At 41.9% G+C, this 25,844-nt stretch overlaps 3 protein-coding genes across 3 annotated transcripts; all 3 read left to right on the forward strand.

Annotated features, from left to right (window-relative positions):
- The first annotated feature begins 1,591 nt into the window (after positions 1 to 1,591).
- On the forward strand, positions 1,592 to 7,003 carry LOC128746046 (titin). The gene is made up of 3 exons (XM_053843099.1): positions 1,592 to 1,863; positions 2,039 to 2,191; positions 2,247 to 7,003. The coding sequence occupies exons 1-3, from the start codon at positions 1,690 to 1,692 to the stop codon at positions 6,597 to 6,599; spliced, it is 4,680 nt and encodes a 1,559-aa protein (XP_053699074.1). The 5' UTR covers positions 1,592 to 1,689; the 3' UTR covers positions 6,600 to 7,003.
- A 164-nt stretch (positions 7,004 to 7,167) lies between these two features.
- LOC128732695 (uncharacterized) lies at positions 7,168 to 7,466 on the forward strand. Its single transcript, XM_053825996.1, has 2 exons — positions 7,168 to 7,301; positions 7,367 to 7,466. The coding sequence occupies exons 1-2, from the start codon at positions 7,168 to 7,170 to the stop codon at positions 7,464 to 7,466; spliced, it is 234 nt and encodes a 77-aa protein (XP_053681971.1).
- Positions 7,467 to 13,681: 6,215 nt separating this feature from the next.
- Positions 13,682 to 24,177, forward strand: LOC128733857 (transmembrane protease serine 9-like). Its single transcript, XM_053827696.1, has 8 exons — positions 13,682 to 13,792; positions 13,865 to 14,264; positions 14,321 to 14,529; positions 14,585 to 15,006; positions 22,245 to 22,365; positions 22,826 to 23,252; positions 23,311 to 23,522; positions 23,582 to 24,177. Exons 1-8 carry the CDS (start codon positions 13,720 to 13,722, stop codon positions 23,998 to 24,000), a joined length of 2,283 nt encoding a protein of 760 aa, XP_053683671.1. The 5' UTR covers positions 13,682 to 13,719; the 3' UTR covers positions 24,001 to 24,177.
- The last annotated feature ends 1,667 nt before the right edge of the window (positions 24,178 to 25,844 follow it).

Below are 25,844 nucleotides of genomic sequence, written 5' to 3' on the forward strand. Positions count from 1 at the left end.
GATAGAAATCCGATCAGAAAATGCAATATTCGCACTTGCAACTGCCAACTAAAACAAACCACCAAAACAATAACAAAGAGCTGGGCGGCCAGTTCACACAGGTTTCAGCATATTTCGGGTTACCAGTTGTTCAAATTAAAAAGTAACCCCGTTAGTTTGCATGAGAAATCGTTCAAACGAACGGGGGTCCACTGTATAAACAAATAAAACAGTAGATTACGTTTTATTGCAATAACACGTATATATTCGCAGTAAAGGTAAGGTAAAGCCCGAAACACAATGCATACGGATTTTACTACGTTGCGGCAATTTGGCAGTTTTTACATGGGTTTTCTGTCAAATTTCCGCAACGTAGTAAAATCCGTATGCATTGTGTCTGGGGCTTAAGACTATAGCTGATAACATTTACACCGAAATAAACTGGAAGTTTACTTCGGCGTACAGCAGCAGGATCGATTTTGTTGTTAATATATAGAACAAGTTATACAGAAGTAAAAAAAAGTTGCTTTTGGCAACATAGTAGAATCTTATGTTTGTCTAAATCCAAGTTTAAATCCTGAATGCGGTGCATCCTTTAGACCGCTGTTTAATTTTAGTTAGGTTTAATCACCAGTAGAATCAATATATATAGAATGCCAGTGTCGCTGTTTTTCTATAAGACTCATTGTGGTAAACATGATGCTAACAATCTGTATCAAGTCTGTGAATCGGGAACTTCATTGTCAAAGTTGCTCATTGTTATTTATCTGTTCTTTATCTGTGCGCTGGTTGATGCTGTCATCAGTGCGTTCTCCGCTGTTTTTATGCTAGTGAAATGGTTTTGAACGTTCTTTTTCTTTTCGTCCGGATGAATAGAATCCCACAACTGCGCCCTTTTGCACCGATTTTTCCAGAAATTTGAAGCAAGCGAAGTTTCCAATCACATTACTTAGCAGCCATATTTGAAATTTTAAACTGGTTGTCAAAGTTTGACAATGAGATTCCCCTTTTGATGAATCTCAGGCACACACACATTTGCATATATAATGTAAATACGTTATTTGAACATGTGTGATGTTTACCACGCGCACTGCAGCGACACTGGCATTCTATATATATTGATTATACTTAATCACCCCATCGACATCTCTATATCGAGCTGCAGTGAACGTCAGCGACATCATGTCCTGGGCTCAAAATTTGACAGCGGGCTCAAATCAGACTGCTGCCAGTTGAGTGAAACGCAGTGCTGACATGCTATCTCATTTTCACACACACGAGATGTTGGCGGCGAAAACATGGTTGCATGCCGATGGGGTGGGTTTAATTTTAAGGAAAACTCCCAATACTGCTTTAGCGTGTAGTAGTTGACTTTCTCGTCTACCTGTACAAACGTATACAAACTCACAGGGCAAGCTGCGGTAATAAAGCTTGATGCGGTTATCGCTAGCTTCGACGCAGCGAACCGAACCCCACTAGCACCCACACAATCACGACGGCCGATAGTTGTCTGTCTGTCTGTCTGTCAACAATATTTAATGCTCGAGTACAGTGGATTCTCTGGCAAAGGCAAGAAGAAGGAAATAAAAATGTCAAAAAACATGGAAGCAGATTCGCAGCAGCAGTGTTCTTAGGTTGGAAAAATCGATTTTTACCCCGGAAAAGTGCAACCAAAGTGAACTAGAACTGTCGGAATCGGTGCTAGGAAAGATGGAGCGTTTTGCAATCAATATTTTACACAAGCAGATTTATAAAATTTGCCGTTTGTGCGGAGTAGATAATCCGGTCAAATTTCCCATCGTCGATGAGAATGAAACCGTCATAGTCGGCGACGACGACGAAGCGACGCTAGTAAGAAAAATCGAGGAATGTGTTGGTATACAGGTAATGTGAGAAGGAAGAGCAGCATCTACAGCAAAATGAACAAAAATGGCTAATGGTTGATTAGAATTTTTGTTGTGGGTGATGAGCTTTGTTTTCATTTTATTGTTTACTGTTTATTGCATGATCGTTGTTTCTCTGTGCTTCTTTTTTATCGTCAAACCACTGCATTGCTTAGGTCAGCAAAGATGACCGAATGCCGCAAAATATCTGCTCTCTGTGTGTGGATAAGATCAATGACTTCTTCGAGTATCGATTGATGTGCGCAGCGACCAACCTGCAAACTAGGACCATTTTGAACCTGCCCTTGGTGGATCCGACAAGGAAGCTAGTGAGTTGTGATATTTACCTTTAAAAAGCATTCGGTCTGTACGTTTTATTTTTAGATTCCGGTTGGTGATAGCCCGAAAATAGATATAAAAGACGTCAAGGAGGACGTAAAGAAGGTAGTTGAAGCAGCCAGCACTAGTGGTGTTAGTAGCACAAGTTCTGGTAAAAAAGGAAAAAAGAGACGCTCAGCTCCATCACCGTCGCCCTCGCCAGCCCCTACTACTAGGGTGAAGGCCGCAGTAGATATCGTTAAGGATGAACCAGTTCCGACAACACCAGTGAAGGCGCTGACAAAAAAAGAGCGACTAAAACAACAGCAGCAGCAACAGATTATCCAACAGAAAGAAAAGGACGATAAGAAAAAGAAGGAAGAAGAGAAGAAGAAAAAAGAAGACGGTCGAAAGAGGAAAGATGAAGAGAAAAACAAAATCAAAGATGAAGTCGAAAGCACATCGGATCCAAAAGTTACTCGATCGAAACGTAAGGATATTTCTCCGGTCAGAGAAGCGGAAAAGGTGGAGCCCAGTGTTCCTGCGCCGAAGAAAATTAAATTCGAACATCCATGTTCATATTGTTCAGATGAGTTTAAAACGCAGACCGAACTTGATGGACATTTGGTTACGAAGCACACTCCCATGGTGCGGAAGTTTGGCTGTGGATCCTGTGGTGAGACCTTCGAGTCTGTTCTCGAATTTAAAGATCACAATTTGTGGCATCAGTTGACACGCACTATGTACACTTGCTTCAAGTGCAAGCGAAAATATGATAAGAATACTGCGCTAGTCAAGCACTGTGCGTTGAACGCCTGCGGACGCTTTTCTCGAGGCCGTCCACCAACAATCAAACCGGACGTTCAGTGCCGTTTATGTCACAAAAAATTCAAAACACAGAATTTATACGAATGGCACAGTTGCTTCCTGAAACCGAAAGGAAATTGTCCCAAATGTGGCAAATTTTTCGTTAAGAAAGCAGTACTGACTCGTCACTACATGATGTTTTGTACTGGGACGCTTCCTCCGCCTGAACCGGTAGTTATTCCAAAAGAAGAACCAATTGATATTGCCGAAAAGAATGCGGCCGGGGTTGCTGCAGCGGCCGCTGCTAACGCCGAACGTCGTACTCGTCGTTCGGTGGTCGTAGAACCGGAATTGCCGAAGGAGGAACGTGAAATTCCCTTCCCACCACCACTTGATCTTGTGCCAGATGTTCCCTCCAGCAGCAAAAAGAAAGCAGGTCGCAAGGATACAACTAAAGAAGCGGTCGAAGCTGCTTCGCCAGCTTTGGAACAGGCTAAAATTGCCTCTCTTCTCGATTCCGGGGCGAAGCTTGGTCGGGATACAGACATTGCTACCATCAATAACTTGCTAAGCTCCGTAAGCGAAGCGATTGCTAGTCTTTCAGAGGCAAAGGCTAAGAAGAAAAAGAAAAAGAAGGACAAGACTAAGGAAAAGGAACGTGTAGAAGAAGAATTTACAACGGAAGAAACAAGTGCGTCTGTGGTAGGGAAGACTCCGACGCCGGCAGAAACGACTACCCCTACGATTGATGAGAAGAGCGAGGAAGAGCGGCAAGCCGAAGCGCTGGCCCTGGAAGTATGTGAGATGACTTTGGAGCAGCAGTTGGCCCTTTGTTCTGGGAAGCAACCGATGGTTGTGTTGGCTAAAACGCACTTCAAACAGGAATGCACGGAAATCGATACGGAGCCTTCGCAATTACAAGAGCCAGTGGAAGAAGAAGGCTCCGATAATAACGAGTTCGATGACAGCGCTAACGATTTCACTGGTTTCCAAGAAGAAGAAGATGATGATGACCAATCGGAACAGCAAGAACCGCAAGAAACTGATTTGCAACATCAAGCAGAAGAGGAAGAACTGCACAAGGAATTGGGAGAAAAACAGCAGCTGCCTCGGAAAGAAGTGTCGCAACGAGGTCAGGCAGAAGAGCAAGAAGAGGATGGAAGGACATCAGCTTTGAAAGCTGCGAGAGCACAAGAAGAAGAAGAAGATATTCCTTTCCCAATGCCTATTAAACAAGAGCCCGAAGCAGAATCTCAGGAAGAGAAGGAATCGTCAGAGCCCGAACCAGAAACATCGACGGCGTCAACACCTGTCGCTCCGGCTGTAGCAGAAAAAGAAGCACTGTTTGATGAGCAGTTGGCCCTTAACATAAAAAGAGAGCCCGGCGTTGAGGAGGAGGAAAGCAAAAGGCCGGGGTCTCGATTGTCAGCAGCATCTCCAGCGGTGACTGAAGGAACATCTCCAAAACCTACGATAATTCTAAAAATCAAGAAAGAAAAGGGTCTACTGAATGCTTCTGTTGAACCCTCAAAGGACATCCGAACAATCATTTTGGATGATGATGAACAGGACTTACCAGCGGAAAAAGCTCCAGTGAAGAGTAGAAAAAATAAGGTCTACAAGAAACCCAACATTTTGACTGTTAAAATCAAGCAAGAAAAAATAGATCCAGCATACGAGCGGCAGGAACAGACTACAGCGCAGAATGTTCAACTTCCACTGGGAGTTCAGATCAAGCAAGAACCCATTGATAACAGTGACCAAACTGTGTCAGCAGTACGACCCTTACCCGAACATGCCGCCGAACCGATTGAAGATGGAATACTTGCTAAACCACCGAGAAAGAAAGTTCGCTTGATGAATGTTCAAGATGAATCCGCCTCACCAGTTATTGCATTTGATGGCGTTCGTATTAAGCAGGAAAAATCCGACAGTCCGTCACCAGCTACTGTTCTAGCGGCGGAGGAGAATCAACCGAAATCCATCGAAAAGAAGAAAAAATCCAAAGTAAAAATCAACCCGTTCGCACTTTTTAAGCAGAGAATGGCAGCTGAATCAGCTGCTAAAAGCGTCGCAGACGCTGATATCCCACCTTCCAAACCCTCTCAAGCGCCATCTCCACTGCCAGTTATTACTAACGTAGTCGGCAATCTTCCTGCTTCTTCCACGTCTTCATCGAAAAGTTCATCCGGTAGAAATACGCCAAATCCGATGGCGCAAGAGAAGCAAAGAGCGGTACCAGTCATTGCGCAGGTTACTTCAATCGCTGCGAAACCCGACACAGAATTCCCGATGCCGATTAAGCAGGAACCAGCGGACGAAGCAGAAGAACGAGAAGAAGAAGAAGAATCGAACGATCAGCAGGCGGATGATGACGACTTTCCCTTGCCTATAAAGGAGGAGCCTTCCGTGGAACCTTCAGAGGAACCAATGGAGGAAGAAGAGCCGGAATTCCCCATGCCAATCAAAGAAGAACCGACGGAATCTACCGCAATGCAAACTAATGATGAAGAAGATGATGAGACGGTTAATGAAAATGAGATAGAAAAACCCGAAAGGAATAGCAGTGAAGCTAGTAGCGTCGGTTTAGAAGCAGATTCCAGTGAAACGATTGATAATGAGAATGATTCGGGAAAAATAGACGAAGAAGAAGAAGAAGCGGAAGATGAAAATGTAGAGTCCAATGAGGCAACAGAGAAGGATGAAAATGATGCGAACAGTGAGGAAGAAGAAGGAAAACAGATATTGGATGTTGCTAGAAACGATCATGATGATAATGACGAGAGAGTCAATAAAATCGTTAATGAAAAAGAATGCGGTTCAATGTCAGACTCTCAGAAGGAGGTCGATTTATTAAATGAAAAAGAAACAAATGGCAAGGAATTGTTCTGTGAGGAACCGGAAAACTCTACCTCGCCAATATCGGATATTCCCATGGACGAATATGAAGAAAATTCACAAAGTAGGCAGCTTTCCAGCGGATCTGCCGAAGCCACGGAAGTATTATCGTCCAAAAATAATGAAACTTCTGTTGAAGTTAGTTCAAAATCTTCGAAAAACACAGAAGAAAGTCGATCCTTGTGTGAGACAGAAGATTCTGAATCTCACACTACCGTTCAAGCTGCCTGTAGTGAGACGTTAATGAATAAACTAGAATCAACCGATATCGCAGAGCCAGTATCTGGCTCTGAGCCGACACCATCACAATCCGATTTTGAAGAGTTGCAAAATTTACTGACGGAAGGTCTGAAACCGACAGATCTTAACTACGCGTCCTCCGGTGCGGTTGAATCTACTGCCAATGGATCCAGTGCCGATGGTTTGGTGGACGAGCTGGACAGCCTATTGAACAATAAACTCGAGGAAATCTCGGACCAGTTGAAGCATCCACAAAACTCAGCTGCCGTTGCTGCCGCCACCCCGGATGAAGACATCAGTTTGGCCTTCGAACGGGAACTACTGCATGAAATGATGCCACCCATTCAGCGGGATCACCAGTCCGAAGACGCGATAAACGCGCGAGCGGTGGTTAACAGTAGTGATTTCACAAGCGACAAACGATTGCTGGATGCAGGAAAACTTGCGCAGACAAGCGGAACTGAGCTGTCGTAAAAACTCGAAAGTTTTCCTTCTAATCGTATTTCTAGCAGAACGGATTTACTCATCGCGTTAGGGTTAAAAATGAGAGTTTTTAGTTTTACTTGATTCCTTAGCTGTAGCAGAGCTTTTTCCATTTTTTCTTTCAATACACGCTGTTTGAAGCGGTACGTACATTTCGTTTTTGTTCAAAAAAGATCAGTCAATCTTTTGTTGATGTTTAATTTTTTTCTGTGAGTTTAGTAACACCGGAGTTATAAACGAGTAACGATAAAATGGAAAGCTGTTTCTGACTGAAACAATGAATACTTTTAGTCGCGTAAGAGATTGTATGTGGAGTTAGGTCAAACATCATTTAAAGTCTGTATTGCTAAAAGTAATAGTGGATACTTCAATAATCGTATTTCATATAAAGTAATTAAAAGCATAGACAGATAAACTTAATTGCACTTGGTGTTTTATTACTGATGCCTAATTCCGATGACGGCATTTCTAGTGACATTATTACCATCGGTCGGATTCGTTGTCAATGGTAACATGTTGTTTACCATCTCAAATGTGAAAAATCAATATCGAAAGCGAAATGATTTCGGTGGCAGATATCAAAAAACTCGAGTATCAATGTCTGGAAAAGGTTCAGGGCGACGAGCTATATCAATTGCGAAACGATGCGAAACTAAGAGCCGTGTACACCTCGAAAAACTACGATGAGTTTAAGTGAGTCAGCTTTTTGGTAGTCAGATATCATGCGGTTGTGGTTAACCGTAAAAATCATTTTGCAGGGACATCGTAGATGCTGCCCATTTGGGCGCCCTAACGGCACAGGACAAGCAGAATGCTCAAACCAAGTACCGACTTTGGAACAATGTTACCAAAAGCTAGGAGATGAGCAGTCTTATGGCATAATGTTTAGAATAAATTAGTGTTTCTATGCTGCTAACTTGCAAATAAATCTCGCTGAGCGATAGGTATCTAGTTTTAAAAGATTGGACTTAGAAGTGTGATTAGTAAGAATGTTGGCGATTTGTTTTTTCCATTCCGACGTGGTTTAGCTTAACGTTTTGTTCCAATTTTCAATCGAATCGATGGCGGATATCTAGCACCTTGAGTCGTGTCACATGCTGCGAAAGGTTTGTCTTAAAATTTTCATTCACGTCATTCGATTCGACCCCCCTATAACACTGAACGAAACGCGAATGGGGGCAAACTCAAGTTGACAGAGTCACGCCACTTGCCTCGCAGCATAAGCCACATTGTAGGCAGATAGTACCTAGTACTGCAGTACTGTGTATTCTGTGGCAACCATCCAGCAATGGTTTTCTCCATCCGGATCTCGATCACTCCACCCTCCACCCATCCTAGCCTTCCACGACCATCATTCTGATCATATGGAAATCATCCCGCCTGTTTCGTACGACTTTCGGAATGCTGATCACCGAAGCATTGCCGAATTCTTTGCAACTATCGACTGGATTGGTGTTCACGATGGAAACGATACCGACAACGCAGCATTGACTCTTTCACATATAATTGGGCACGCAATCGATCGTCATGTACCTAAGATAGTACATTCGCCAAACAGTAAACCTTGGTTGACCCGCGAACTTCGTATTCTGAAGACGGAAAAAAGGGCTGCGCTTAGGACATACTCCAAGTTCCGCACCCTTTCGCTGCGTGAGCATTACATAAGATTGAACGCTGTATACAAACGAACTAGTCGGGAATGCTATAGACATTCCCATACACAGAGTTCAGCGTGATCTGAAGTTGAAACCGAAAACTATCTGGAAGTATGTTAGCGATCAGCGTAAAGAATCGGGCCTTCCCTCAACCATGACTCTGAATGGTGAGGTTGCTTCGGATAATAATAATCTCTAGAGCCGCCTCAGCGTTAAAATCTTCGACTAAAGCCGGCCCAGATGGCATACCGTCTGAGTTTTTAAAAAAGCACATCGCTGACCACTTATCCCCCTTCAGCTGGTGTTTAGCCTGTCCGTCACAAGCGGGGTATTTCCGTCCGTATGGAAAACTGCTCATATGTTTCCTGTTCATAAGAAAGGGGATCAGAAAGACATCAATAACTACCGAGGAATCTCATATTATGTGCTATTTCGAAGTTATTCGAGCTTGTAATCATGACTCCGCTGCTGCCACACTGCAAACAATACCTAAGCGATGATCAACATGGATTCATCGCCGGCAGATCAACCACAACGAATCTCATGTGTCTCACATTATATAATGCGGAAAGCTTAGCGGACCGTGCTCAAACGGACGTCATCTATACTGATTTATCTGCGGCGTTCGACAAAATCAATCATGTTATTGCAATTGCCAAATTGGAAAGACTCGGTATCAGCGGAAGTGTGCTGCGTTGGATTAATTACTATCTCGTAGGTCGTAAACTGATTGTGACGGTTGAAGGTTTTCAATCTAATGCGTTTTCGGCCTCGTCTGGAATCCCACAAGGCAGTCATTTGGGACCGGGATCTTCCTGCTATACTTTAATGCTGTCAACCACGTTTTTGAAGGCCCTCGTTTATCCTACGCCGATGATCTAAAGATTTACTTAAGGATTCGCTCCAATGTCGATGCAATCCGTCTTCAACGAGAGCTTGACACCTTTATAGATTGGTGTAACTTGAACTGCATGCTCGTGAATCCTGAAAAATGCTCCATTATTTCTTTCGCCCGAATCCGTCAGCCAGTGATTTTCAACTACAAGATCGTTGATACTGAAATCCAACGTGTCGACCAAGTGAAGGATCTCGGCATTATCTTGGACAGCCAGTTATCGTTTAGACAACACATTTCCAACATTGTGGACAAAGCATCCTGAACTGTAGGATTCGTCCTCCGCATCGCTAAAGGCTTCACCAACGTGTATTGTCTTAAAGCACGGGCGTAGCCAGAAATGTTCAAAATCGGCCACATTCTCATCGATGGCTGGTTTTTCTCGAACATCACTAACATACGCTTCCTATGGGGTGCGGATATCGACGCGGATCATTACCTAGTAGCCGTACATGGGCTCTCAAAGCTATCGACGGTATATATCTCGCGCTGGAGCCGCCATCCTCAGTTAAACATTCGACAATTAGGCAATCCACGAGTTTCTGAGAACTACACGCACGTACTAGATGAAGCTCTACCTACCTATGTGGAGCTAGTGCGTTGACCCTCGAAAACCAGTGGAACAAAACACACTAGACCGTCAATGAGGCTGTAACCGCGGTGCTAGGGGAAGAAACCTCGATTGCACGAAATGATTGGTTTGACGGGGAATGCCAATAAAAGGAACTTGGAAAAAGTATTTCAGTATTTCCAAGAGGGAGAATGTGGCCAAGTACCGACGAGCGCGGAATGAGTTGACCACAATTCTGAGAAGGAAAAAGCGCCAGAAGCAGATCGTGAAGAGCTAGAACAACTATTCCAGGCTAAGGAGACGCGTAAGTTCTATGAAAAGGTGAACCAATCTCGTAAAGCCTGATACGTGTAGTGACGAGGAGGGAAACTAGGTTACAAACGAGCGCGAGGTGGTCGACAGGTGAAAGCCGATCTCCGAGAGATCCGACAAGTAAACGGTCAGTTGAAGTAACCTTCAGAGGACCTCCACATCAGTCCTAGAAACCTTCGAAAGGCGGAGGCAATCTATGCCCGACTAAAAACGGAGACTATGAGGATTGATTAAGTTAAGCACATCGTCGCAAAACGCTAAACAGACCGATAGTCCTCTACGGGCTTGAGACTGTAACCTTGAAACAGCACGAGCCACCCAGAGCTGGAGCGTGACTTTGTGGCGCCCTTGGCGGAAAACCAGTTTGGCGCTCCTTGTTTCCTAATTTGGTGTTCCTTCTAGGTTTACCATTTTTTCGTATTCGCCTTTTATCCAATACTTCGCTGCGCTTTACATATGTAATGAAAAACTGGACTAATATGCGATCACGATGAAGCCTTTTATAAAAATGCTTCGATGCCCTGCCAGGTGGTTTTACAGCGGTTCACCGGGACCTTTCCGATGGTCGACCAAAAAAAAAAGACGTCGGCATATTATTCAACTCTTTCGGAGCCTTGGCGATCAGCTCATCCTCTGTTTTAGTCATAAAATTATTATGGAAAATGCTCTGTTTTTTATTGGTAACCCCGGACGAAACAAGAGCAGCTTGAACATTCTGTGCCCACTGATCGTTAGCCACAGAAGGATTTTCTCTGGGAAGAAGTCCTCTGCCAGTCGTTGCCGCCCAGCGTCAAGTAGTTTTCGTCGCCCATTATGACCGCAACGACGTGCTTCGCCAAAAAAATGTTTTCACCAGCACCATCAGCTGTTCGCTGGGCGATTCCATGCTGTCCATTTTGGCCCAGTACTTCTTCCCCTTTTAGCCGGTTGCTTCAACCTCCCAGCCCAAAGCGCGTAACGATGACGAAGTGCGTGCGTGCGTAACGTGCGAAGTGGTTCACCAAATCAAACCATTTCGCTACGGGTTGGAGCTGGCAGTACGAACAAATCATCAAGCGTAATTGTTTGACTATTTTCGCCATGGCTTTTTATGGAATATATTATTGCTGAAGCTTTACTGAAATGCAGGCACTCTCTGGCGCCCCCAAGAGCTAGCTCCTTTGGCGGGCGCCAGTCTGGCCAACCGCACGCTACGGTGCTGGAGCCACCTGCCTTGTATGCCGCTGTCGACGACAACAGTACCAGTGCCAATGCACTAATGATTGAAATGCAAAATAGGCGTCAAAAGTTAAAAACATCCACAATTCAACATTTATTTATTTATATATTTATTTATTTATTCATTTTAATTTCAACCGATTCGTAGTCTGCATGAAATAGGCTGGAAAAAGCCACCTGAAGGTGCACAAACTATACATTCTCTAGGTGGCGCAAACATCCAACATCTTTTCTTGTGTACAATATACATAAAACATAAATACAATACAAATCAAAATGACATAAGTCAAGTGTTAAAAATTAAAATTCTGCCTTCGACGGTTGTATTCAGTTGCCAAATGACGGATCGGTTCGTGCAGGTCGTAGTTGGTGCGGTGTGTTCCCACATGTAAAAGCTGTTGGTGTCGTTGAGGTCGCAGTGGGCAGTGTAGCAGGAGCGATGAGAGTATTGCAGGACTGTCGTATTTCCCCACTAATATTTTGTGTGCCGTTTTAGCGACGATATCCTTCCGCCGTTGCTGGAACGGAGCAATACCAATTAAAAGGCACAAGTTCTCGTACGATGGCAGATTATCAGGATTCCTCCAACGTAACATGCGGCATATTTTTCGGACGTAACGTTTCTGTATTCTTTCAATGCGAAGAGACCAACTCTCAAAATGGGATTCCCAAACAGCGCAGCTTGTTTCCAAAACCGAGCGTACCAGCGAGCAATATAACGTACGTAATGTTCCAGGGTCCTGAAACTCGTTACCAATCCTAAGTATCGTTTCTAGCTGTCGCGATGCATTGTTGATGATCAATTCATAGTGAAGTCTAAACGTTATTGTTTATCCAAAACAACTCCAAGATCGGTAACACTATCACTACGTTGCAGAATTTGACCATTAATGCGGTAATCATACAACAAGGTGTGTTTTTTCGAGAGAGACTGATAACGGCACATTTTAGAACGCTTATAGTCATACGATTGCAATCGCACCACTCTGCAAACCGGTTGATCAGTAGTTGAAGTCTCAAGCAATTGTCGTTGTTACAAACAATCATGTAGATTTTGGCACTCGTACCCGGTGGTAATAGACGGGATATGTCGTTTACAAACAAAGAAAACAATAGCGGTTCTAAAGTGCAACCCTGAGGTACTCCAGTATTGTTTAAGAACCCAATTTAACAGCCATTCTGCGGTCTCGTAAATAGGATTCAAATCAAGCAACTTTAAATCTGTGTAAATTGCGTCAACCTGATGACGCTGGTCCATTGCACGTAAGCACCAACAGATTAGTTGATACTGATCTTCCAGGAAAAAAGTCATGCTGCGACGGAGGTATATAGTTCTTACCTCTTAGAACGGAACAAGAGATGCTTATAAACAATTGCTTCCAAAACCTTCGAGCAAGCACACAGAGAAGTAATTCCGCGGTAGTGTTCGACATTACGCCTCTCTCCTTTCTTAAATACAGGAAACATAAAGGAGGTCTTCCAGCTCCCAGAAAATTGATGGCATTGCATAGAGAGACTGAACAATGAAGCGATAGGCAATTTCAAAGTCTCAACAGCACAGAACATATTTTATTCTAATGTTTTAGCTTGACATTCGGTAATAGCTTGATTTCCTAAGACAATTTTAAATCTCGTAGTCTCATCGATCGGTAGTTGGTGCCGACAAACCGGTCTTCCATATCACAAAATCCATGAAACAATGCCTTTTTTTGCAACAAATAACGAAAAGGTAATTTATTTATTTAAATAGCTCGGTTTTTCACCAATTGCTGAATCACCCGTTACTAGAAAAGAATATCTGTATGTAGCTAAACTTGTAGCATCAAACTTTCACTATTAGTTTGAGGTTCAATTCTCAGTGCGATTGCTAATTAGTTGCTGCTGTACTAGGCGTAGTGAATACTAGTAGAGACTATTCTCAATATAACAGATGCATTTAGTAGGGTATTGTACCCGGTTGTGAAACATACGTCATTTTTGGTGTTTAGTGTTTATTAAATTGCCGCTGTCAAGTTGCTACCAAAGTCTAGTCTTATTGCAATCTAGCATTTAAACAAACAACCCAAACAAGTTTTTTTGCATGATATGCAATTGAATTTTTATGTAACAAATCAAATAAAAATGCCAGAAAAATGCATATAATCTTAGTTTTGACTAAAAATATATTGTAAAGCGGTTTGTCTAGAAAAAGATAGATAAAAACTTCCCAATGCATAAAAAAACTCAAAATTGGATGATGCGATCAAAAGTTGTGGTAAAAAAACCTGTTTCACAATCAAGAGCATTTCCCTATCCCAATGCCGTTCAACTTAATTAAAACAACTGATTATATATGTAGGAATAATAAAACACAATCAGACGAAATGCGATCCTCAGTAGTTGAGATCGAAAATCAGTAAACCGCGTGCACTCGGAAAGTGCAGTTGTGCGGTATTCTGTGTATAGAGCGAAAAAAAGACGATGAGAGGAGTTTCGTACTGCTGCGGTGGGATAATCGCTGTGTTGTGTTGCAGTTGCATTGTCAGCGTCGCAGGTAAGCGGCAATCAGAGCTGTTTAATCGTACTTACATATTAAATTCTAATGTCGTGTTGTTTGTAATCAAAGCCACAGAATGCGTCACACCGTCGGGGGGAAGCGGGCAATGCGTACCCCTAGAGCAATGCTCTAATGTTTTTGCCGTACAACAACTGTCGGTTAACCTATCTGAGAACATGAAACAATATCTGACGAAAGCGGAATGCGCGTTGAAGGACTCTTCGGGCAAGGGAGTCTGCTGCCAGCCGGAACGAATTTTTCAGCTGCCGAAAAATTGCGGTCTTTCCGCTAATAATCGAATAGCCAATGGAAATGAGACAGCCGTCTTCGATTTTCCCTGGATGGCTCTACTAATGTATCGAGATCAATTCAGTGATGAGCTGCTTGGTAATTGCGGGGGAACTCTAATCAGCGAACGATATGTCTTGACGGCTGCTCATTGTCTAAAGACGGATGAACGATTTAAGCTGTGAGTAAGAACTGACAATACTGACATTACAGAAATATCTAGGGATTTCCTTCCAGCGAACACGTACGTTTGGGAGAGCACACCATCAGCGAGGATCCTGATTGTAGTACGATTATGGAATCTGGAGAAGTCGTTGAAAGGTATTGCGCAGATCCAGTAGAGAATATTCCTTTCGAAACCTACATTGTTCACCCTAAGTACCGCTCTGCATTTCTTGGAGATGATATTGGATTGATCCGTTTAGCAACAGTTGTCACTTTCAAGAGTAATCTGGTCTGCGTGGAACTAGTTTCCGGATTATAATTGCTTCTTTGCTTCAGGTCATATTCAACCAATCTGCTTACCGATGTCCGCCAGTCTAAAGGAAACTCTTCCACCGAAATACATCACTAGTGGGTGGGGTCTGACGGAACAGCTTGTGCGATCGGATATTTTGCTTAAAGCGACTCTACCGAGGGTCGACAGAGCAAGTTGTCAGAAAAGGATCGACGAGATCGAGAGTAAGAAGTACAACATCACCATCAGTCCGAAGCAGCTTTGCGCTGGTGGCATCGATCTGGTGGACAGCTGCCAGGGTGACTCCGGTGGACCGCTCATGTGGCCGGTGGAGTATCTAAAACGAACGCGCTACGTCCAGTTCGGTATCGTTTCGTACGGACTCGATACCTGCGGAGTGATCAATTTTCCAGCCGTGTATGTTCGAGTTGGCAGCTATCTCGGGTGGATTCTCGCTAACATGAAAGCTTAATATGATAGATCTTCAAGTGGATAATACTTCAAATACACTTTTTTGTCAAGTAGAAATAGTTTTCTTCTAGTGATTTTGACTGATTCTCCAGCTCAAAACAATACCAAATTTGCAATGCACCCCGAACGAATATGCTCCAGCTTGGGTAAAGAGGAACGCTACACAAGTTCTGGAAGCGTTGCTTCAATGGCCTAATTTTCTTACCTTACCTTACCTAATTTTCTGTTTTCCCCCTTCACGCCTTGTCTCATGCTGTTTGGATGCTATCAACACCTTTCATTACTTTCTTCTACCGTCCTCTCCGTCGATTGTAAAAAACTACCGTTATGAAAAAATCTACAAACTACTTTATCTTTTGCATGTACGGCACACTTCCAGTTTAGTACACTGAATGCTACGCAAACAGCGCTCTCGATGCACCGGCGGGTGTAAACCGGAAGTGCGCCGTAAGTACTTAAGATAGAGTAATACTTGGTTTAGTAATTTTATAGATAATAATAAGCTCTATGAATGGTCTAAAATAAAAGTTATAAAATAAAATCTCGCTTGGCTTAGGGTGGTACAGTTAAATAAGTAAAATCGGTGCACAATAAGCAGGAAAACCCTTTATAACGGTGATAGGGTAAAATAACCTGATTTGTTAGGTATCACAGAGCCGAAAAATCTTTCTTTATCCGTCAAGATACCTATATGGTCTTCTAGAGCTTACCAGACTAACGCACAACGAACCAAATTGGACATGTTTTATCAATATCCTGGTTAGTGGCAGTACACATGTGCTCGAAACTTACTTATCCTGGTGCGATGTCCGTTATAACTTCAACTGCTTCACACTCTTACGCCAACATTCTCGGTATGCGGCTGTCTGTCTTCAGTTCCTTGAACGTCCCACACTTGCTCCATTTGCTCTGCTTACTAAGCTCACCGCGTGTGCCACTCATTGATAAAGCTTGTTCATTTGGAATTGGAACAAACTTATGCTCGTATTGTGGCGCTCTTAACGGACGGATTAGGAAGTTCTTGGCGCCCACGTGTCGGAAAGTTTGTTAGCTTCACGTATGTATTTTTGACATTCCGTAAATCGACTGTATTTTGTAAACAAACAACATGGAAGCAGCTAGGCTAGCTAAACAGCTGAAATTGCCCAGAAATACCGCATGGCGCGTTATCAAACGGTATAAGGAAACATTGACGACGATTCGGAAGCCTCAAGCTAATCATCGGAGTGGAACTGTCGACCGGAAACTGCTTGGTAAGTTTTTGAAGACCATCAAGAGGAATCCCAATCTGTCGGACCGTGATTTGGCCAGAAAATTCGGTGCTAGCCATAGTACCGTGAGGAGAATTCGACTCCGGGAAGGAATCAAGTTGTATCGAGCTAGCAAACAGCCAATCCATAGTGTGGCCAAAATTCGTGCTCGATAGCTATACGACCGGGTGCTAACCAAGTTCGACAGGTGTCTTCTGATGGACGATGAAACCTATGTGAAGGCTGACTTCTGGCAAATGCCAGGTTTAGTATGTTTCTCTATTCCTGGTGCCGGTTGGGTTCTTAAGGAGAACAGATTTCACTACACAGTCGTCTGGCATCATTGCGACGGGACCGGCCCACCATAGGCTCCCAACTTACGCCAGGTGTACGATGGGAATCCTGAAACTCGAGGTTCACGTGGCCTACGCCACACTCCGCTATCCGTTTGTACTCCTCCATCATAGTCCGCAACACGTTTTGTACAAATGGGCAAATGCACGTATGTCTTCCGTAAGCAAGGTTACAGTCTCATGTCCGCAGGGGACTACCGGTCTGATTAGCGTTTTATACATAGACAGCTTTGTGGTACGGCGTATGCTCTTTGATGGAAGCGTCTTGCAGAGGGGAAAGTAGGTTCGAGCTTCCAGCTTGGATGCGCCGTTGAGTCTCTTTACTCATACTGTCTGCGGTGACCAGAGATCCCAGATACAAGAACTTATCAATCACTTACAATTCATCGCCGTCAATAGTCACTGCCTGTGGGCAGGCTAGGCATGCACTTTTCGCTTCGATATTGCTCTTTTGATTACTGCATCTCAGCCAAGCAAAATCTGAAAAAATGGTGTATGAGGCATTTGTAGAACAAGTAATTGTCTACAATATTGCCGAAGAAAGCAATTTGTATTTACGGCGCTATAGGGTAGCAACCGTAATTTCGACGTCGAGGTCGTCTGCGAAGGCTAAGAGTTGGCTACTTTTGCTGAAAATCGTTCCTCTCATTTCGATGCCAGCTGCCTGAATTTTGTGTTGACTTGGATGACATACATAATAGTCCATCCTCTTGCCGCAACCTTCTACTTGATTCGAAGGGACACGAGACTACCCCCAAAACACGTAAGAAGCATATCACTCGCTCCAGGGAGTTTTGATCAGCCGCGTCAGTTCGTCCGGAAAACCGTTCTGCCATAGCTGTTTGCGTGAAATGAGACTAATTCTGGCATTAGTTTTCAAAAGGTCGCATAATGCATGCAAAAGGGTTGATTATGTGACCTTTTGAAAACTAAAGCCAGAATTGACTTTCAAATTTGATGATAATCGAACTTGTAGTTTGGAAGTTCTTCTTATAAAGAAATGTGAAATAGTGTTTAAAACACATTTTGTTATACATAAGTATCAATTTAATGCAGGTAGGGTATGCTGCTGCTTCGTCGTAATTGCATATTCCCGTCCTATCCAACACAAATTATTTATTTAAAATATCAGCGTTTTTTATGACACATTGCAAAATTAGTTATTCCCTAATATTTTAGTTTGTTGACTATCATTCGCGATCAATCAAAGTGAGCTGAGATCTATTTAAATGCTTCTTTTCATTAAAGAATTCCTGGCAGCCAAATTTCCTACGTTTTTTCGCGCGACGAAGAAAAAAATGTCGACTAATCGTTTCAATTTCCGTCATTCACAGAATAACAATAACTCACGCAACGCATTGTCGTTATTCTGCAGCCGGGAAAACTTGCATGACCAACAGAAATTTTTGCAGAATAACATTTGTCATGCCGTCCTACACAAATATAGGCGCGCTAATTTCGTAAACATTATTGGGATTTTAAGTTCGGAAGATAAAAAATTTTTATGGACGGATTTTAAAACGTTACGACGAATTTAAGAAATAAAATCAGTAGCGTAATTTTAATAAAATGCTTTGATAATTGCTTTTTAGTGAATTTAACATGCACGGATCGGAAAGTAAGTGTGTTTGAGTCAAGTTTTTTTTGGAGTATTCGTTAAATCCTTCCAATAAATTATGAAAATTAGAGTGGTTTTACTTATTACGACGGGAATTATAAATAAACCCTATAATGAAACGAAGCGAATGGTTTTTACTCTATTTAGGTCTTAATTAATGTCAATTATGAAAAATATTGGTATGAATGATATAGTCCAACTGTAATCGTTCGAAATTTCTATCCAGAATTAGAGTTACGGACCCTATTTGTTATACGTAAACCCGATCCATACTTTATTGCGAGTTTTTATAAGACTTAATCCGCAAGTACTCAAGCCTGTACATGAATACCCATTTAGCCCGAAAAAATGTTTCGGATCTTACATTTCTCAGTGGAACAATTTTTCATGCTCCAGCGGAAGTTCCTCATACGAAAACTCACTAATTGATCACGTGTTTTCAAACTTTGACAAGGTCCATTCTGTTACAGAGGCCAATTGTAAAATTTCTGACCATGAGACAATTTTTATTTTAATCGAGAAGGACCAAACCTGTGATGATAAAGTAAAGATAAAGTGCTGGAATAGATATTCGAAGCAGGCAGTGTCTCAGCTTGTTTCGAGAAGCTTGGATTTTCTCCCAATAACTGGTGTTTTGGACCATAAGGCAGCTGTGCTTACCAACACGCTGAAAGAGTGTACCAATAAGCTTGTTTTTGATAAGTATGTGAAACTACGTAACACAAACAACTGGTACTCTTTAGATCTAGTACGTTTAAAACGTGAAAGAGATAAAAAGTACAAGAAGTTTCGTAGAAGTAATAATAGTGATGATTGGGCTAGGTACACAGCCGCTCGTAACATATATTCACGCACCTTGAAAAAGGCTCGATGTGATTATATTCAACGGAAGATTGATCACCATCAAAATAACAGCAAGGAGTTATGGAAAATTTTAAAACAGTTGATTCAAAGTAAAGATAATTCTCCGCGGTCCATAACTTTCAATGGAACAGAAGAACAATCGAGTCAAGTAATAGCGAATAAATTCAACAGTTATTTTGTTGATAGTGTTCAGCTGATCAATCAAAGTATTGATTTGGTCAGTGAACCTCACGAAATAATACAGCCGATTTCTAATAATATAAGATTTGATGGATTTCGCCCTATTACTTTTGCAGAGTTGAAGGATATTTGTTTTTCTTTAGAGAAATCGGCTGGTATCGACAATGTCAACGCAAAAGTAATACAAGATTGCTTTCATGTCATTTGACACGACTTGCTGGACCTTGTTAATGAATCGTTGCGAACTGGGCACGTGCCTAAAGTTTGGAAAGAGTCACTTGTGATTCCTATTCCCAAAGTTAATGGAACGGATAAAGCCGAAGAGTACCGTCCTATTAACATATTGCACACATTAGAAAAAATTTTAGAACTTGTTATCAAAGGCCAGCTTATGAATTACTTAAATTATAATCATTTGCTAATTCCAGAGCAATCAGGCTATCGAGAGGGACACTCTTGTGAAACTGCATTAAACCTGGTGCTAGCAAAATGGAAAGAAAAAATCGAAGCTAAAGAAACTATTCTTGCTGTATTTTTGGATCTAAAACGCGCGTTTGAAACAATCTCTAGGCCCTTATTGTTACAAACCTTGAAGCGATTTGGTATTGTAGGAATGGCATATAAATGGTTTGAAAGCTATTTATGTGACAGAACTCAGAAAACTCGCTTTAATAATTTGAATTCTGATTCCCTTGCCAACACACTTGGTGTACCGCAAGGAAGTGTATTGGGGCCCCTTTTGTTCATAATGTATATCAATGACATGAACCGAGTTTTACGGTTCTGCGACATAAATTTGTTTGCGGACGACACTGTTCTATTCATTTCGGCTAAGGACCCTCATGAAATTGTCACACATTTAAACCAAGATTTACATTATCTTTCGAATTGGTTGAAATTTAAACAGCAAGATTAGCAAGACAAAATATATGATCATTTCAGCCAACTCCAAGCCAGACGTAAACGTTGAAATTGATGGTGAGACTATTGACCGCGTAAATGAACTGATGATGATGGATTTGAAATTGTTATTATTATTAATTAAAAAAGTTTAGAGAAGACTACACATGTTTGAGCCACGCGCGCGAGAACAGACATACACAATCTGGAAATTGAATGATCAGGTTAAAGTCCTGAACAAAGGGTTTGGAGCGGAAGCTGGACAGGCTTGGGTTTGCTTGTGGACTTTGGAACTCGTATACCATCGCTTTGTTGCGGAGTTGTATATCGAGCACCAAAGTTCTGCAGGATCTCCCTCGTAGTTCTAGATCGTTATCTAGAACCAACTCTGACCAGCTTATGCGGCTAAATATTAGGTTCAATTCCTAATCAAGTCCAGATAATTTTCGGGTTGGAAATGTTTTGGACGAGCCTTGGACATTTTTTGAAAATGTTGATATTCACTTGAAAGTTTGATATGTCTGTATTAGAAGCCAGTTCGTTATTTGCTTTTGCACCTGGCTACATTGTTATTACATAAATATCTTAATAGATAAATCGTCTCGCTCAAACCGTTGTAGGGGTATGAGGTGGGACCATCATCATCATCATCATCATCATCATCGTCATAAGGAAGATTTCTTTCGTTTATCATGGACAGACAGCAATTATTAACAAAAATCTACACATGTATTCTTCGTGCCGTGTGCAAGAATGCCGTGTTGAATCACAGCTCAAAATTTCAAGTAGTTACTTCGAGCGATCAGCAGATTCTCTTCGTCATAGTCAAAACTGGTAGAAAAACCAAGAGGACTTCTATTTTTTGAACAAATAGTGAAAATAGTAATTTTCTAACATATTCTTTTCCTCGACAGCGAAGAGAAAATCCGTAAATATCAATACCAGGTTAGTTTGAATGTAATTAGACGTAATGTAATGTTTGGTTGGTTGTATATTATGTTTATTTTAACAAATTTATAGTTTTAACTGAAACGAAACAAGAAAAGACTGATAAAAAATTGATTTCTGATCACTTTACTTCTAGTATAATCATTATTATAGAATTAATAGGGTAGGATTCCTTTAGTTTTTTGAGATAACATCGGATCTTTATGCTTCGGTTAAAAGCTTTTTGAATAAAGTGTAAAGCATTTTTAGAAATTTCACCTCGTTGGGTTTTTGAAGCTTTCGCTGTAGGATGCGACATTGAATTATTACATAAGGAAATAAATGAATTATGGTAGATAAGACTGAAAGCCTGAAACATTTTAATCAGTTGTTGAACGGTCTTTTCCCAACCCCTATGAAGCGTGCCCATTATCAAAGTGGGCACGTTGCGGGGAAATCCCTGCACTCTTTCGAAACAGATCAACCAATCCGAATCCTGCCCGGGATAATGAGAAGGTGCCGGGTGCGGGCGATGCGATGGTCTACATGGTGTTTTTACAGAGTACGGTAAATACGCCATCATACGGTTTTTCTTAGCGTCTTTTTTACTTTGTCCACTCACGGAGATGAGCTCAGACGATCGGTTCGATTATATGTAGTACATATTTACGGTTCGGAACCAGTCTTTGGCGAGGCGAGAGCGTCTTTCCAGCGAACCTGAAACCCCACAACTACCGTTGTGTGAGAATGCAGTTTGAGTAAGTTGTAATCAGCGCGATACCTCCGAATTGCATTATACAGAAATAAATTCAAATGTAGTAAGTTGTAATTATAATATCTGATTTTCGAATAATAAAACAGTATTATCAAATATTACAACATTTGCACAGCTAGATAAAATTAAACAGTACATATTACCTTGCAAGTCTACTTTTCGTCAAACATCTCCGAAATCGATCACCGTCATTTGGGGACTCACTGGCCGAGCGAATATGTATAAAACAAACTCAAGCCTATGATCGCGGCACGAGTCTCCATGGATCCTGCGATCGCGACTGTTCGTTCTCTCTATCATCATCGGTGCGATTAGTTCTTCGTGCGTCTTTCGATCGTTCGGACACGAAAATTTTAAACACGTATTATTGCTGTCGTTTACGTTTTTGCCATGGAACCGGCGAAATTAGTTTCGGGAAGAGTGTCCGTCCTGTGGCTTGTAATCCTTGCAGGTAGCCTTCAACTATTACCGGCTGCAGTGCAATCACGTACGTATTTTAATCACCATCCAACCGTCGGAACCGTTATAAGAATCATCTTACGACGGGATATGGAAGACCTTAGCCTAGGACGGGGATTTTACGATGAAGACAGGCAGATAACAGGTTTTGCTTTCTTATAGCTGATAATTGAGTGAGTCACATTGGGATCGCAAGAGATGGCTGAATGCACGCTTGGTTTAGACTCAAGTTTTTTGCCAGCTTTAAATGACTAGTGATAAATGAATGTTTGAGATTGAAGAGCATTTTGCAGAGCATGTAAAGTCGGTGAATTATAGTTCAAGGTTGTACAGAATGACGAAGAATAAAGAAACAAAATAATAGTTACTAATAAAGCTTGTTTGTAAACAAGTGGGGTTTTATTGCGGTTAGCATAGTTTGTTAGTAGTAGTATGCCGGAATCAGTGACTTACAATGACTCAAAAGTTCTATATGATTTGTTTTCCAGAAAGCGCTCCATGTAGCACCCCAACAAAGCAGGAGGGCCTATGCGTTGCGATCCAGCGCTGTCGAAATATCTACAACATTGTGCAGAGTTCGACTCCACCTTCGACGGGAATTGCAAACTATATCAAGAGAGCGGCATGTACTTTACCGGGAGTGGAACGCAGCGTATGTTGCCAACCAGCGGAGGTTGTTCCGGAGGTAACGATTCCAGCCGGTAAAATCAATCTACTTCCAACGGATTGCGGTCAATCGGTCACCGATCGCATTGCTTTCGGTAACATTACAAAAGTATTCGCCTATCCCTGGATGGCTTTGTTGCGATACAATCAAAACGGAGAGATTATCGATGGCTGTGGTGGTTCGTTGATCAATAAGCGGTACGTCCTGACTGCGGCACATTGCTTGAAAACGAGGAGCTCATTACAGCTGTAAGTGTATGGTATTACAAACGCAATTTTTAGTTTATTAACATGGTTTCGTTTGCAGCACTCAGGTCCGTTTGGGGGAGCATACCAGAAATCAGGAAATTGACTGCAATATCTATAGGGATAAGAATGGAGAGGAGATCGAAAGAGACTGTGCAGATCCAGTTGAGGATTACCAGGTTGACTCAATTGAAATTCATCCGGATTACAATCGTCCAAAATACAGCAACGATATCGGACTCATACGATTGGCTCGCGATGTGGAAGTGCAATGTACGGTTCATTGCGTGATAATTAGTAACAAAATTTTAACATTTCACAATTATTTACAGATCACATTCGACCAATTTGTTTACCCGTTACTCCCGAGCTTCGATCGAAGCAATTTGAGCGGTACATTGTGTCCGGTTGGGGGACGACAGAAAATCAAGCCGGATCTCAGGTTCTCCTAGACGCGGTAATTCCTCGAGTGAACAACGATGATTGCGCGCAGAAGATGGCCCAAAATCGTCTCAATGTGCAGCTTAGCGATAAGCAGATGTGCGCCGGTGGCGAAGGACGAGTGGACACGTGCCGGGGAGATTCGGGCGGACCGCTTGGATTCTACACCGAGTATAACAAAGGGGCTCGGTTCGTGCAGTTTGGCATCGTGTCCGCTGGTGTGGAATCGTGCGGGAAAAAATCCATCCCGGGAATCTACTGCCGGGTGGGAAGCTATATGGACTGGATTCTAGATACTATTAAGCCATAGATTTCGTTTTCGAACTGTCGACTGCTGGAAATGTTCAATACTCGTAAGAATTCACTGAATGCGCTCAATATAAGTTAAACTAATGCAAGTATACTATTGCTCGTTGACATACTTTGACAATGAAAGATTAGTCAAACTGAACTTGATGGAAGTGTCATAAATTGAATTTAAGCAATACAGAATAATGATTATTATGTTTTACTTATCCTGTTTGACTTTATTGTCTGAAATTGACAACCCTATTCTGAAATTCAACGGACCGTAGTTTCGATCGAATAAGCATGGCATTGTTAAATACAAATACGCCAGGAACAGGGAAAGGGTGAATCAAGAGGGCCAGAGGGATTTACTTTACCTTTTTCTTATGTTTGTTACATGATATGAGGATATACGTTAACAGCTGGTATCGCCATTCCATAAACATACCTGCATAAATATTTAACTGATAATATCTGAATTTTCGCAATTTCACCAGTTATCAATGTAGGGTATGTTGCTGCATCGTCGTAATTGCTTATTCCCGTCCTATCCAACACAAATTATTAAAAATATTAGCATTTTTATGACACACAATCCAAAACTAGATATTCCCTAATAGTTTAGTTTGTTGTCTATCATACGCGATCAATCAAAGTGAGCTGAGATCTATTTAAATGCTTTTTATCATTAAAGATCACCTACCAGCTAAATTTCCTACGTTTTTTCGTTCGACGAAGAAGAAAATGTCGACTAATTGTTTCAATTTCCGTCATTCATAAATGGAAATAACTCATGCAAGGCATTGCCGTTATTCTACAGCCAGGAAAACTTGCCAGACCTGCAGAAATTTTGCAGAATAACATTTGTCATGGGGGGCTCCGTAGCCGCAGGGTTATCGAGTCTGCTTTGACAAGCGAGTGGTCGTGGGTTCGAATCTTAGTAGAATCAAGTCATTCGATGTCAAGTGACTTTAGTATGGGTTTATTCTCAGGCCCCTCCAATTACTCTTCCTTCATGCTGAATTCTATATTTACCCTCTGACGCCTCTTGACAGTGCAAATGTCCCTCCTACAGTTTAGTGTACTGGTCAGAGGTACGAATGAGTCCTCGCCAGGGACAGCTATAATATGGGGATAGTACTGGCAGTGAGGAATATGTGGGTAAAGTAGATCAAGCTTTGAAGGAAGGGTAAACCCCAATACACACAAGCACTCATAAAATTTAATAAGCATATCGCTCATTTAATAGCGATTATAGCTAAAAGAAATGCGGTGCAGGTCATACAGCAAACACCCGGGCGATATCACAATAGATCAACGATACTGGTCGCAACGCAACGATACGCGCCACACATGGAAAAAACATTTGTCATGCCGTCCTACACAAATGCATGCGCGTTAGCTTCGTAAACATTGTTGTGATTTTTAGTTCGGACGATGAAAAATTTTGATGGACGGATTTTAAAACGATACGACGAATTTGGGAAATTAAGTCAGTTGCGTAATTTCAATAATATGCTTCAATAATCGCTTTTCAGTGGTTTCATAGTTCACGGATCGGAAGGTAAGTCTGTTTAAGTCAACTCAGCACAAGAACTTTTGGAGTATTCATTAAATCCAGCCAACAAATGATGAAAATTAGAAAGGCTTTACTTAGTATGACGGGAATTAGAAATAAACCCAAGGTATAAATAGATACAGCTCCGACAAAATATTCCTGATGAGCAAAAAAATTGCGAACGTTGAGATTACGCACTCTTATGTGATAAAAAATTCATTAATGGTCAATGCCCAAGCAACAATGTGAGTTTTATTGCACTTTTATACCAGTTTTCACAGCCAATTTTGGTCTTAAATGCCATCATA

This window comes from Sabethes cyaneus, chromosome 1 (genome assembly GCF_943734655.1).
Source record: "Sabethes cyaneus chromosome 1, idSabCyanKW18_F2, whole genome shotgun sequence".
Lineage (NCBI taxonomy): Eukaryota > Metazoa > Arthropoda > Insecta > Diptera > Culicidae > Sabethes > Sabethes cyaneus.